The 12,485-nt window shown below is 43.2% G+C and overlaps 6 protein-coding genes across 6 annotated transcripts; 2 read left to right on the top strand and 4 right to left on the bottom strand.

Annotated features, from left to right (window-relative positions):
• The first annotated feature begins 225 nt into the window (after nt 1-225).
• Nucleotides 226-2,097, top strand: PICMEDRAFT_15453 (hypothetical protein). The gene has a single exon (XM_019160830.1). The coding sequence runs from the start codon at nt 293-295 to the stop codon at nt 2,015-2,017; it is 1,725 nt and encodes a 574-aa protein (XP_019018628.1). The 5' UTR covers nt 226-292; the 3' UTR covers nt 2,018-2,097.
• Nucleotides 2,098-2,263: 166 nt separating this feature from the next.
• PICMEDRAFT_71577 (hypothetical protein) lies at nt 2,264-3,589 on the bottom strand (the record flags this gene model as incomplete). The annotated part of the gene is made up of 1 exon (XM_019163957.1): nt 2,264-3,589. One exon carries the CDS (start codon nt 3,587-3,589, stop codon nt 2,264-2,266), a length of 1,326 nt encoding a protein of 441 aa, XP_019018627.1.
• Nucleotides 3,590-4,686: 1,097 nt separating this feature from the next.
• On the bottom strand, nt 4,687-6,417 carry PICMEDRAFT_21016 (hypothetical protein; the record flags this gene model as incomplete). The annotated part of the gene is made up of 1 exon (XM_019162181.1): nt 4,687-6,417. A coding segment is annotated over one exon (1,731 nt), but the record flags the coding sequence as incomplete, so codon positions are not given.
• A 1,070-nt stretch (nt 6,418-7,487) lies between these two features.
• Nucleotides 7,488-8,897, top strand: PICMEDRAFT_71575 (hypothetical protein; the record flags this gene model as incomplete). The annotated part of the gene is made up of 1 exon (XM_019163956.1): nt 7,488-8,897. One exon carries the CDS (start codon nt 7,488-7,490, stop codon nt 8,895-8,897), a length of 1,410 nt encoding a protein of 469 aa, XP_019018625.1.
• Nucleotides 8,898-9,175: 278 nt separating this feature from the next.
• On the bottom strand, nt 9,176-10,153 carry PICMEDRAFT_32146 (hypothetical protein; the record flags this gene model as incomplete). Its single annotated transcript, XM_019162745.1, has 1 exon — nt 9,176-10,153. One exon carries the CDS (start codon nt 10,151-10,153, stop codon nt 9,176-9,178), a length of 978 nt encoding a protein of 325 aa, XP_019018624.1.
• Nucleotides 10,154-10,976: 823 nt separating this feature from the next.
• PICMEDRAFT_40880 (hypothetical protein) lies at nt 10,977-12,410 on the bottom strand (the record flags this gene model as incomplete). The annotated part of the gene is made up of 3 exons (XM_019163112.1): nt 11,889-12,410; nt 11,668-11,801; nt 10,977-11,307 (listed from the first exon to the last, which is right to left on the bottom strand). Coding segments are annotated over exons 1-3 (951 nt in total), but the record flags the coding sequence as incomplete, so codon positions are not given.
• Between the last annotated feature and the right edge of the window lie 75 nt (nt 12,411-12,485).

Raw genomic sequence — 12,485 nt, 5'->3', positions numbered from 1 at the left:
GTCACGTGAATATTACGTAAAGCAGCAGTTTGTCATTTTTTCCCGATTGGGAAGTCAAATGGGCTGCAGATCCATTTCGTTCCCTGACGCGTTGCAGGTGCAAAAGACCGAAAGGGAAGGTGAGACAGGGGTGAGAGAGAGACAGAGGGAGGAAGAGAGAATCAGTTTGTTTCGTGTCTCATATTTCTTCTACTGAGCTTTCTGTTCAACCCTTCAATCCTCTTGTGAACCTCTTAGGTCTTGCTTCTTCTTCCTTCTCTCAATAAAGCGCTACACTATCGAGCTAAAGCAAATGAGCCTGAAAAGAACTCTCAATGTCCTTTATGATGGAAACGACAATTTCAATGACACCTGTGGTAAGAACGTAGAAGTCAAAAGACACAAGAAGGTGCAACCGCTTTCAATCTCAAACGATTTGGGTCTTCTTACGCCCCCGGTTACTCCAGAACATCTGGTGAAAGCGGTCCGGCTTTCCAACACATCGTTGAACTCTGTTTCGAAGAACTTGAATTTGAGTTTGGCTACAGAAAACGCCAAATCTCTCGAGCCAAAAACAGCCTCCCTGGCTCATTCACAAATCCTTCAAAGAAAACAGTCTCCTTACACAGATGCCAAGAACCTTTTCTTGAGAAGTTCGCAACCGCATTTCGATTTGAACTGCGTTTTGAGGGGCCGGGAAAAGGAGGCCAAAATACTTGACTCTTATATCACAAAATCTTTGGTGAGCCTAGAATCGGGGTCTATATACGTCTCTGGCCCGCCAGGAACAGGCAAGTCTGCTCAAATCAATGCAAGCATCAAACATTTACTGTCCAACGCCAAACAAAATAGCTCAAGTGATGGTAATGTCCATCAGATTGTGCTTGACGGGAACCTTGAGAGGAAAGTCCGGGTTATTAAGTTCAATTGCATGTCTATTTCAAACGCATCTGAACTATTAAAAGAAATCTACTACAAAATTTCGGGCTTGAAGTTCAACTCAGCAAACGGTTCTGCCCAATTGTCAAGATTATTCCAAAAGACGAATAAAAATGATTGTGATATGACCATTCTTGTCCTTGATGAAATGGATAACATTGTGAATAAATCCCAACAGTCTTTATTTGAACTATTTACTTGGGCTTCTAATCTGATTGACTCCGACACCAAACCGAACTTGCTGTTAATAGGGATTGCAAACGCATTGGATTTAACTGATAGATTTTTACCTAGACTGAGGGCTAATTGCATCAACCCAAAATTAGTTCCGTTCTTGCCTTACACAGCCGACCAAATCAAATCAGTTATTACGACCAAGCTATTCACCCTATTTGAAAACAACAAGGAAAATATTCCTGGAAAACACACATTGTTACCACCTTTAGTTCATCCTGCGGCAATTCAATTTTGCGCTAAGAAATCAGCTGTCACAACAGGCGATCTCAGAAAAGCATTTGATGTGATGTTCAAATCCATAGATCTTTTCGAAGAGAATCTACTAAAGACCAAAGACTTGAATGAACTTTTACGTACCCCAATTGAAAGTCTCCCAAAGGTGATGATTTCACAAGTTGTCAAGGTCTGCTCAGCCTCTTTCAACTCGAATTTCGAGCTTAAATTAAAACCGCTGAATTTGCAGCAAAAAATGATTCTTGCATTTCTGTTCAAGTTTGAAGAAAAACTAGAAACAGAAAGAGCTCAAACTAATAAAAATAAGGGCTGTAAAAAACTTTCCAATGCCATTTCCTTGGGATCATTCTTTGAATATTATTCTGAAAAGTGTAAAATATTCGACAACGTCATTACCCAATTAAAAAGAGCAGAATTCTTGGAAATTTTAAGCTCGCTTGACATACATGGTTTGGTTTCAATCAGTATGCTCAATACATCATCTTCTACAAAAACTTTACTTGCCAACAATGGAGTATCGTTGAATTTTGATAACTTCAAGGTCTCATCTAGTATCCCTAAGATGGAATTTTTCAAAACCGTCAACGAAAATATAGTGTTGAAGAGAATTGTGCACAGTAATTACTAGCATCGTCATCTTTTCTAAATATAATTGCATACTTTTTATAATTATAAACAATCTACATAGCATACAAAACTAATAAAATTAACTGTTCAACTAGCTTCTTGTCTTTTTCATGGTAAATGACGCTGGAAGGTATTATACTCCGAGGGAATGTGAAAAGGGAAAAAGGAAGGAAGGGTTAACAAAACAAATTATAAAAGATGAATTCTAGCATCTTTACAAAGAGATTAGAATATGCAGGCATGCATATTAAGTAGAACTAAAAATGAGGTTTCCAACTTTTGCAGATCTGGCAAATGTGTCACGCTCAAGTACAGGAGCCGTTTCAATTTCTTTGTGGAATTCCTTGGAGTAATTTACAGGATACTTAGGATTGGACCATCCCTTCGTGTCGTCCGAATCTTTCAAGAAAGAAGCAAATGGATATGTAGGCATAGTCTTCACTGGCGTGTCTTCTGTGATCAAACCTTTCTTTATTTGCTCATCAACCAGGTTGTTGAGATATGGTAGAAGATGGTCTCTAAATGATTGAAAGTTTTTGTATTTGCAAATGCTCTCTGGTGCTTCATATATGATCTTTCTAATCAAAGAAGGAACTAAAGGTTCATCTTTCATTTCATCAATAGAGTAGAAAACAGGATGGTTAGTGAAAATGATAGCTTTGCTTTTAGGCAATCTTCTTAATGTTTGACGTTCAACTCTAACATTAAATTGCGAAGGTAAAATGTCACTCTGAACTTTGTCGCCTTCTTTCAATGCATAGACATTGTTCAATAAGAGTTTGTGATCCCATGAAATGTACCAGGAAGCTCTCTCTACTAAATCAGCAGGCTTCATTCTGGAAAACCATTTTTCCATTGAAGGTTTCAACTTTTCTTCGTAGTATGGGACTTCAGTGTGGATCACATCTAAAGTTTTTCCCAACTTATACTTTATACCGAAAGAACCACCTGGAAAAGGAACTGCAGCAGCCACCAGTCTATGTGCACCATCTTCACCTTTTCTAACAACATAAAAGTCCTCCTTTGCCATTTTCGAAATGTAGACCAATGGGTTTTCCTTCAAAGGTTCTGAGAAGTCAAGAACTTCACCAGTAAGTTCGTTTTTAACATGAACACCGTTATCTGGCGTAGTGAAAAGGAGTGGGTATCTTAGAAGCATGTGTTCTTTTACAGTCTCCATTAACTCGAGGCATGCATCTTCAGACCCTGGTAGCGAGTCAAAGTTGTCAGGACCATATGTGTGGATAACTCTCTCCTTCTCTTTGATATAATCATAGTAGTATTTATCCATGTCAAGCCAGTGGTTGACATCAAGCTTGAAGATTGACATAGTCTGATGGTAAGGCCATCTGAATGGTCTCCATGGTCTGTCATCTCTTGTCTTAACTTCTTCGGGAGTAATGTTTAGAGGAGTAGGTAGAGGCACTGGCTCATCTTCTGAGGCACCATAACCCTTCTTCTTTGATTTGGGAGGGTTGTTTATGATGTCCAATGATCTCTTTGCAAAGTACAAGACAATCAAAACAACACAGAGAACTGCTAATAGTGAGTAGTGACTTGTAGTTACTGTCATTGCTTTTATTCTTGCTATATTATGTGCTATAGACTTGCTCTGCCGAAAACCAAGATGTAAAAAAAGAAGACGACACTATAAACATAGAAGTGCCAAAAGTATTAAATGTACCAAACTTTCTCTCAGAAGTTAGAAGCTGCCATTCGTTGGTTCCTAAAAATCTATTGACCGAAACTTAAGCTTACAGAACCTCCTTATATACGCTTTGTAAGTTCCAAAGCGAAGCCCAGCTGATACCGGCATAGGATTGCCCGATTAGGCAAAAAGGACAGCTCTCGCTGCGTTATCGCATTTTCTCCCCCATTGCTTACATTTTTGACGCTCCCCTATATACTATGCCAATAACCCGGCCCCAACTCAGGGTCCCTTTTGCATTATAAGGACTTACTTACGGGCCGTCGGAAAAATCGTGTGATAGTGGAGCTCGAGAAGTCTGTTTTCAAATCAAGAGGATCATATTCTACATGCTATATCATTAATCATTCTAATATTTTGCCACTGCATCAGGCCATTATGTCCTAAATCATGGAATCTGGGTCCAAGTTGAGAAGGTCGGTTCCGAAAAGGGCATCCATCAAATCTGTGTTCAAACTCATTGAGCTCAAAACATCGTTGATGTCAGAGCTCATCAAAGAAGTCTCCTCCGTGTTTATATTCCCACCTTCGCTACTATTTTGAGGCATACCAAAACCTTGAGAGAAAAGATTAGTGCTACTATTACCGTCCATGGAGTATATGAACGGGGTAAGTGGTGCATCTGTTTCATTCTCAGGCATATAAACATTTGGTGAGTATGATTTAAGGAGATCTGCTTCAGCTTTGTAGTTCTGTGGAGGGACCTTGACAGGCTTTTCTGCACTTGAAGATGTAGCTTTCAAGTCGTTGCTAACAGACTCTACAGGATGCGACTGGGCACGCTTGCTTTTGATGAAGTCAGCGTCCACTTTACTTACCTTTTCCCTTTCTGTCCCATAAGAAACAAGATCGGCATTATCTAGCGCGTTGCACTTAGAGCTGGAGCTCGCCAACATCTCGGTAGACAACGTCGACGGGACTCTGCTACTCCTCTTTCTTTTGTTTGAATCATACTTGTTCAAGTTGATTTTGAGTCTTCTATAACCTGTAGGAATACTGGTGACACTAGTTTTTCCGCTTTCATCCTTGCCCTCAATTTTCTTGACATTGCTGGCGGGTGCGTTGTATTTCTTCACTAGTGTTTGAATAATACCAAGATCCTCCAAAAGTGTTTCAATAATGTCCGACATTCTCTTCATTGTCCCGTCTATTTGATGCAAATTGTTCAAAACCAGCTTTCTAATGAGGTTAATCGACCCTAGAATTGCTTCAAGATTGATATTGTAATTTGAGTTCAAATTATTTAGGTCAATAATTTGTTTTGCTTTAAAGGGTTGAGATGATTTGAATAATATATAAGTCAGCGTTAGAACCATGATAGCATTATAGCAGTAGAAAACATCGTAATAAATGGTTCCGTTGAAAAAACCTTTAGAATCAGTGTAGCTGACTATCTCCGCCGTTTTGAATGAAGATCTGATACCGCATACGAGTAATGACAAAAAAGGATCATCATTCTTCACTATGTAATTATGCGAATTAACAATATGTAAAAACATTGGAAGAGTCAATGTGATGTAATAGTAATGATACTGAATATGCAACTTTGGCTTATACCTTTTGATAGGCAGTGATTTATAATCTTTCCAACTTTCCGGCAAATTGCTCCAAAAGCTTTCAAGCTTTTTTTTGAAGTAAAGTGCCTTTTCGATACTCACCAGCGATAATGGATCTCTTTGAGTTTTCTTTTTATAATCGAGAATTTCAAATATAATTTTTGTTAAATTGCAGCTTTGTAAATAGTATATTTTGAAATGTTCATCAGTCTCATCTTCAATGACAGGGAAATGAATATCAATCTCTTCCCATGGAATGGCACTCGCTCTCCCAAAAGAACAGCAAAGAGTTGTTTCGGCCTTAGCTAGGGACCATAATATCCTCTTCATGACATCAGATTTTTGGTCATTAAATTTATTGACTATTGATTTCCTATGCAATCCTAAACTTTTCGCTTGAATGGCCGCTAGCTCCATCAAGCAATAACCGCTTTCCCTGACCTTTATACTTGACAAATAAACAGAAAATAGAATTAACAAACGAATGCCATCAATGGAAGGTGTTAGCACCACATCTGATAGAGATAACTTTATTATATCAATGAATTTACCGATCATATCCTGATCAAGCACCGAATCCTCAGGAAGGTTTTCAGGATCTGCATATTGCTGAAAGCGTCTTCCTAAGATCCATACAGTATAAATTGTACAAATCTCAGCACTGCTCAATCTGGACAATGTATGTGATCTCTCAGTATCCTTGATTACATCTGAATCTAGTTCTTCCCAAAATATTTCATATTTGTCCATAAAGTGACTTTCAATAAAAATGAAATAGTATGGATGAACTTTTTCAAAAAAAACTTTGACGTATGCATCAGCTTCATTTCTCTCGACTATATTGATCAGAGGAAACCGGTCAACGTTTATGGTATCCAGGTTGTATAAATGTGTAGGGTATTGGTAGACGGGCACATTTTCAGAGGTGATAGTTTGCACCGAGCTATCACGGATATCTTGGGTAGATGTGGGTGGATTTTGCTGATTGTATGATCTTTTGATGATGATATCGCACAATCCGTTCAATAGTGATGCTGTTCCAAAATTTCCGATAAAATGAGTGTGACCGAATTTATCCATAATCAACCTGTCATTGTCTATGCTATTATTCTTGATTTTGATGCCCGGCGGCAGCTTTGAGAACACATTTTGTGTTAGCTTTTTATCCAAGAGCTTTGGATCATCCTTTGCATCTTGAGGTTGAGCGGGCGTAGCTCGGTACCTAGAACCTACTTCTTTCTCATTTTTGCTTGAAATTTTAGAGGTTGGAGTTTCATCAGCTGATTGTGTTTCTCCTCCTGTTGATAACGCCTTCTCAGCTGTGACTGTTTTTGACAAAATAACTTCATCTAATGCATCAGTTGCATCTGCGCTTGGAGTGCTTTCATAATCCCAGTCCTTTTCAGCATGATCACTTCCGTGTTCATGTTTCACATGAGATTGTTGGACTTCCATATGTTTGGTTTCTCTTTCCAATTTTTCAAGCGATTCCTTTTCGGATTTGTCTAATACTTCATCTACCGAGTCCATCGTTGGCATCTCCAATTTCAACTTATGGCCAATATCGATCAACTCCTCAATGTTGTAGACATCAGAATCGGGGAATAGTCCAGTCACCAGCGCTAGTAGACATTTGTAATGTAAGGCTATATTTTTCACAGGCCCGTAAAACCTCTTCTTTCTCGGTATCGACGTGGTACAAGAAACCCCTGCTTTTGAACACTGCAAACATGGAGTGATGTTATCATATTTCAAGTCGTTATTTTGAATTCTATTGCACTTCGTTTTCCTGAGTTTGCATCTGTCACAAGAGAATAAAGCACGTTTCCTTTTTTCTGACGGGACTAGCCTTCTCGTTGACTGTAGCCTGCTTCTACCTGCTCCAGACATGTGTCGCCTCGTGCTTGTGCCATGTATTTCTCTCTCTTGTTTGCTCTTCTTCCTGGTGTCGGACTACCCAGATTTCCCGACCCGGATGACTAAAGTGTCTAGAAAAATGTGGGGGGGGCAGTTACCCATTTGGTAGGAATTTTTACGGCCCGGCAATCGGGGAGCGAATTCCGCGGAATCATTGTTGTTGCAGGTCTGCAATGGGTAGACATGATTTCGTCAAGTTGTCACCATGAAAAAGATTTGAAAGACAAAATTTTGTTAGTTACGATGTAAAAACATTTGTCTTGTTAATCCAAAGAAAACTCGTTGGTATCATGAATGACCAAATCAAGGGTGCCACACCACTTTCTAGTGTGATCAATACGGTCAATACTATCATTGGGTCTGGTATCTTGGTTTTACCATATGCATTCCGCACGGATTCCATTTTCTTAGGGACGCTGATTATCCTCTTTGCTGGCCTGGCAAATGGAATGGGTATGATCTTGCAAGGAGCTGCCTCCAAGTTTCTACCCAGGGGCACAGCAACGTTCTTCACGGTGTGCAGAATCACATATCCGAAACTCTCTGTTTTGTTCGACTTTGCTATTTTCCTACAATGTTTTGGAGTTAACATCTCGTATCTTGTGTTAACGGGGGATTTACTTCCTCTAGTTTACACATTTGATGGGTGGAGTGCACACTCGATGAAGGTGTTTTACATTGCTTACTCAACGATCATGATCGTGCCACTATGTCTGATGAAGAAAATTGATAGTCTCAAGTATGCATCGGTTGTTGCTCTAGCTGCCATCGTTTACATCTGTGTACTAATTTATGGATACTTCATTGTTGCAATCTGTACAGACTACAAAAACATCCCGACCGAAAAGCTGGGCGGTATTTCTTACTTCAAGCCGCAAGGAATCAAGCCTGTGTTCAAAACACTTGGAGTCATTGTTTTGGCTTATACATGTCCGACCCAATTTTCGATTGTGTCAGAGTTAGAAAACCCTACCATGAAGAGGATTTGCAGCATCACCTATGTTTCTATGAGTATCACGGCGTTTATTTTCCTATCAGTCTCGTACGCGGGATATCTCACTTTCGGTAACACTTTGGCAGGGAACATTTTACTCATGTACGGTAATAATTTTTACACTCAAGCGGGCCGTGCGTTGTTGGTTTTGATGGTTATCCTTTCCTTCCCGTTGATGTTTCATCCGGCACGGGTTTCTTTTAACAACATATACCATGTTTTCAGTGAGAAATTGAGCAACAAAAGCGAAACAGCAGAGGAGGAGCACGCCAGGATAGATGAAACGTCTCCACTATTTGGATCTCATGAGCCAGATTCTGCGTTTCTAGAGCTTTCACATGAACTGGTAACATTGGGGCATGGAGTCGATGTTCCGATGTCGACCCAAAGATTCTACATTTTGAGTGCTGTCCTCTTGGCGGCTTCTTACTCTGGCGCATTGTTGTTGAACTCCTTCGAGTTAATTCTTTCTATTGTAGGAGCTACAGGTGGTGTTTTGATAAGTTTTGTGTTGCCAGGTTTTTACGGGTACAAGTTGATAGCGAGTGACGACGTAAACACCAAAAGAAGACTAGAATCTTGTTCTCCAGAGGAAGCCGATAACGGCTTATTTACGAGTCCTTTGTTGAAGAAGATTTCGTTATTCTTGATCGTTTGGGGCCTGATTGTCATGTTCATCTGTCTTTACTCTATTCTCTTCGAGTAAGAAAGGCAAAGTTGGTGTGAGTAAATAATTATTATGTAGTGCTATAAACCGCTTTTGTTACATTCAATCAGATCCATTGAGATGAAAAAGAGGGAAAAGAAAGATTAGAAAAAGAGGGGAGTAAACAGAAAATAAATGTATTTTTGATGATATGTGCATTTATGCCTAGTCTATGTTTGTGACTGTGTCTATGACTGTGTCTATGTCTATACCTTTTTTTCTGTGTGTAAGGGTATGTTTTGGTACATCCAAGCGTGCTCAATACTCATTCCGGCCAGTTATTCTTCATCACTGTCGCTTCTGACATCATCAGCAGAACCACCCCGAATGACGCGGAAAGCCACTCTGAGAATCATATACATCCATATGCACATTATGAGTTGTAGGAAAGATAGCAAGAGCAAGAAGATGTCGATCTGGAAATCTGTGTAGCACAGCTTAACATATTCATTGAGTGCGAATTTGGAACAATCTGCATCCATGATATTTCTGGCCTCTTTCCAACTAAACCAAAGAACATACACGTAGACACCATGCCTGAGGACTATCCATGCGACCATGAACACTATAAACATAATGTCGCAAAGGGTTTGGAAGCCGCAGTACTTCAAAATCTTGGCAGTGGATAGGAGAACGTCGACGATGTCCATAAGCAATAGGATAATGTGTCCGATCTTGGTGAAGTAGTAGCAGTAGGAGCCTGTGCATAAGAGACACGTGATGACGTGGTGGGAGACCATCTGGAGGTGGTCTTTTCTCTTTGCTTCTAAAAAGATGACAATAAACTGCTGGAACCAGCTGGCGGTCTGGACAAGGTAGTAGAGCTTGAAGGGAGCAGAGAGCTTGTCGTGTGGCCAGTTGGCGTAGATGTTGTGGCAGTTGAAAAAATAGTCCGAGGTGGAGTAGAGGTAGAACCCGAACCCCCAAGAGAGAGAATAGTAGAACATGGACCACGTCTGTTCGATGAACCGCTGGGTGGCCTTGAATTTTTTGATGCCGAGGAGTTTTGCACAAGGCTTAAAGCAGTAAATGATAAGGAAGCTCCTTAGAAAAAGCAAGTTAATGATCCAGAATATAGTAAAGTAGAGGTCGTCGAGCCCGATATCGTAGGAGTCGAGGCCCGGGTATTTGTATGAGAGAGTGTAGAATTTGCTCCAGAGCGGACGGGACGAGTACCTGGCGGCCACAAAGAGGCCTATGTAGAAAAGAATGGAGAGCTGGACGGTGGACCGGTCCACCTTCTGCGACGTCTGCATCTGCTTGAGGTCCAGCAGCCTTTTGTGTGTCCGCCGGGCCTGACGCTCCTTCTCAGCGTAGTCGTCGTCGACGTCGTCGTCGCTCGCAAGCTCAATCGTGGACGTTCTCGGCGAACCGGACACAGTCTTCTCGCTGGTGCTGGATCTCTGTCTCACGTCTTCCGAGTCGGACGACAGCGGTTCGGTGGAGGAGGAATGGCCTGTCATTGCGGGATGGAACGAATCGCTGGGGCCGCAGGGGTCTGGGGGAAAATGAATGATCGGTCGGTCAACGACTTCTGTTGAGTGGTGTGCGGATGGCCTGCAGTCCTCTGTTTCTGCCTCGTGCTGCTGCTGCTGCTGCTGATGCCGCTACCCTCTTCCCACTTCCACCACCCCACCACACAAGAAAAACAGACCCCAGACCCGCCACTTATCTGGCCTTTTCCTCCCTCCTCGTCTCTCCCGCACCCTTGGCGTGTCAGAAAAAGCAAGTCGCTTTCAACACTTCAAAGCTTTTTCACCCTTTTCCGCTTTTTTTTCGTCCTTTTTCCACGTCGCCTTTTTTTCCCCTGATGCGCCGTTGCTCCAGGCTCAGCCTTCTTTGGCGGGGCTCTGAGAGGGCTGGGGCACGTGACTTCATGAATCGGACGGAGCTGGCTGGACTATAGCAGGTAGGGGTACGGGGTGAAGAGGCGGTTCCCTACAGGTGGGCTGCAGCGTTGTTAGCGGCCGGGGCAGCGGAGGAGGAGGCAGCGGGGTTCATGGTGCCTGCGTTCGGGAGACTGCTAGGATGGGCGATGTTGGCATTACCGCTGAGGCCGGCGGCCCGCGTGTGCAGCGTCATGAGCACGTTCTTCACGGTCTGCCGGATGGCGCCCTCGTCGTACGCTTGCCACGCCTCGTACAAGTTGAGGAGCTCCTGCACGCTTTCGATCACCTCCTCCAGGTTCACGTTGGAGCCGGCCAGGAAGTTTGTGAACGCGTCGAGGCGTGCGTTCCACACGGGAGGGGCGCCTGCGGCGCCCGGCCGCCCGCCGGCGCTTTTCTCCGGGCTCAGACTCATCGCCATGTTTCCGGCAGTGGTGGTACTGGCGCCGGCGCTCCCGCTCCGGGGGAGAACCCGGCCCGTGTGGGACATCGACTGGCTCAACTTGCGGCGCATCCCCAGCTGGCTGTACGTGGCGCCTTTGGCGCCGAGCCCGATGGCGTTCTTCCCGCCGCCGTTGCTGTTGCTGTTGCTGCGTCGAGCCAGGTTGCCATCGTCGCCGCCGCCCCCGGCGACAGCAGAGCTGCTGTGGGAGCCGCCGGCCCCCGGCGTGTTGCTGTTGCTGCTGCTGCTGTCGTTGTGGGCGGGGCCGGCCGCAGAAGCACCCATTGCATTGCTTTTGCCGTTTGATTCCAGGATGAAGCTCAGCAGCGGGTCTCCGTTGCTTCCCTTGAGGCCCTTTTTCGAGCTCGGGAACATGCCCGCAGAGTCCAGCCCCGTCTCACCATTTCCTCCGTCGGCTCCTTCTACCCTCAGCGTCAAAAACATATGTAGTGCGGCAATCGCTATGATGTGTGGTGGATACAGTAAGGGCAAGTCTGTCATGTAGCTGTCGTTTATGACTTGCCACACGCTCTCGATCTCGCTGTCAGTCAAATTCAACCTATACTGGCAGTTCCGCTCGTCATTCAAGTCGTTTCCTGTACCACCCAATGCGCTATCCGCATCATTCTGCTGCGAGTCAGTGGCCTTCCCCAAGACGCTGACCAATTGTGCAAGAGAATTGTATGGATGATGCACAATTAGGTAACAGTCCAACTCCTCAATCAAGTAGAATTCAAACTCGGCAATCTTGGTGAAGTCTCCGGATATAAACTCCGGCCAGCAATTTCTTGCTTCGGCAAGTATCGTTCTTATGTGTTGAGGACTCTCGCAGATCTTGCACGCAACATAGACGCTGGTGGCGACCAACATGTATATGTTGATTTCCAAAAGTGAAACTTTTATCAAAAACCTCGAAACGTAAACTTCAGCGGTGGATAGGATAATTTGCCTCAACGATAAGCGCCTTCCAAGCCTAGCAATCATATGGTGTATGAATATCCTCATGCTCGTGTCGTATCTGATCATCAATGAGTTATTAGTCACTTTTTGCTTTTCCCACAGCAGTATATTGAATCTCAAAGAGTTGAGCTGATCTTTCGTATATTGGAAATGCATACGCTGGGAGGAGAGCCAATAATCAGCAGACATGGTGTAGATACTAAACTGCACTCAGCCTCTGTAAACTATGAGGTATGACTATAAATGTCTTCTTGTGTCGAAAGCCCGAGCATAAGTGCCGAATATCCCCATACGAAGTGC

Source organism: Pichia membranifaciens (genome assembly GCF_001661235.1).
Source record: "Pichia membranifaciens NRRL Y-2026 unplaced genomic scaffold PICMEscaffold_2, whole genome shotgun sequence".
Taxonomy (NCBI): domain Eukaryota; kingdom Fungi; phylum Ascomycota; class Pichiomycetes; order Pichiales; family Pichiaceae; genus Pichia; species Pichia membranifaciens.
Note: the sequence above shows the minus strand (reverse complement) of the source record. Positions and strands in the feature narration are given on the sequence as shown.

Bases quoted from the DNA above. Each gene is read 5' to 3' on its own strand.
- PICMEDRAFT_15453 (XM_019160830.1), top strand. From the start codon at position 293: ATGAGCCTGAAAAGAACTCTCAATGTCCTTTATGATGGAAACGACAAT.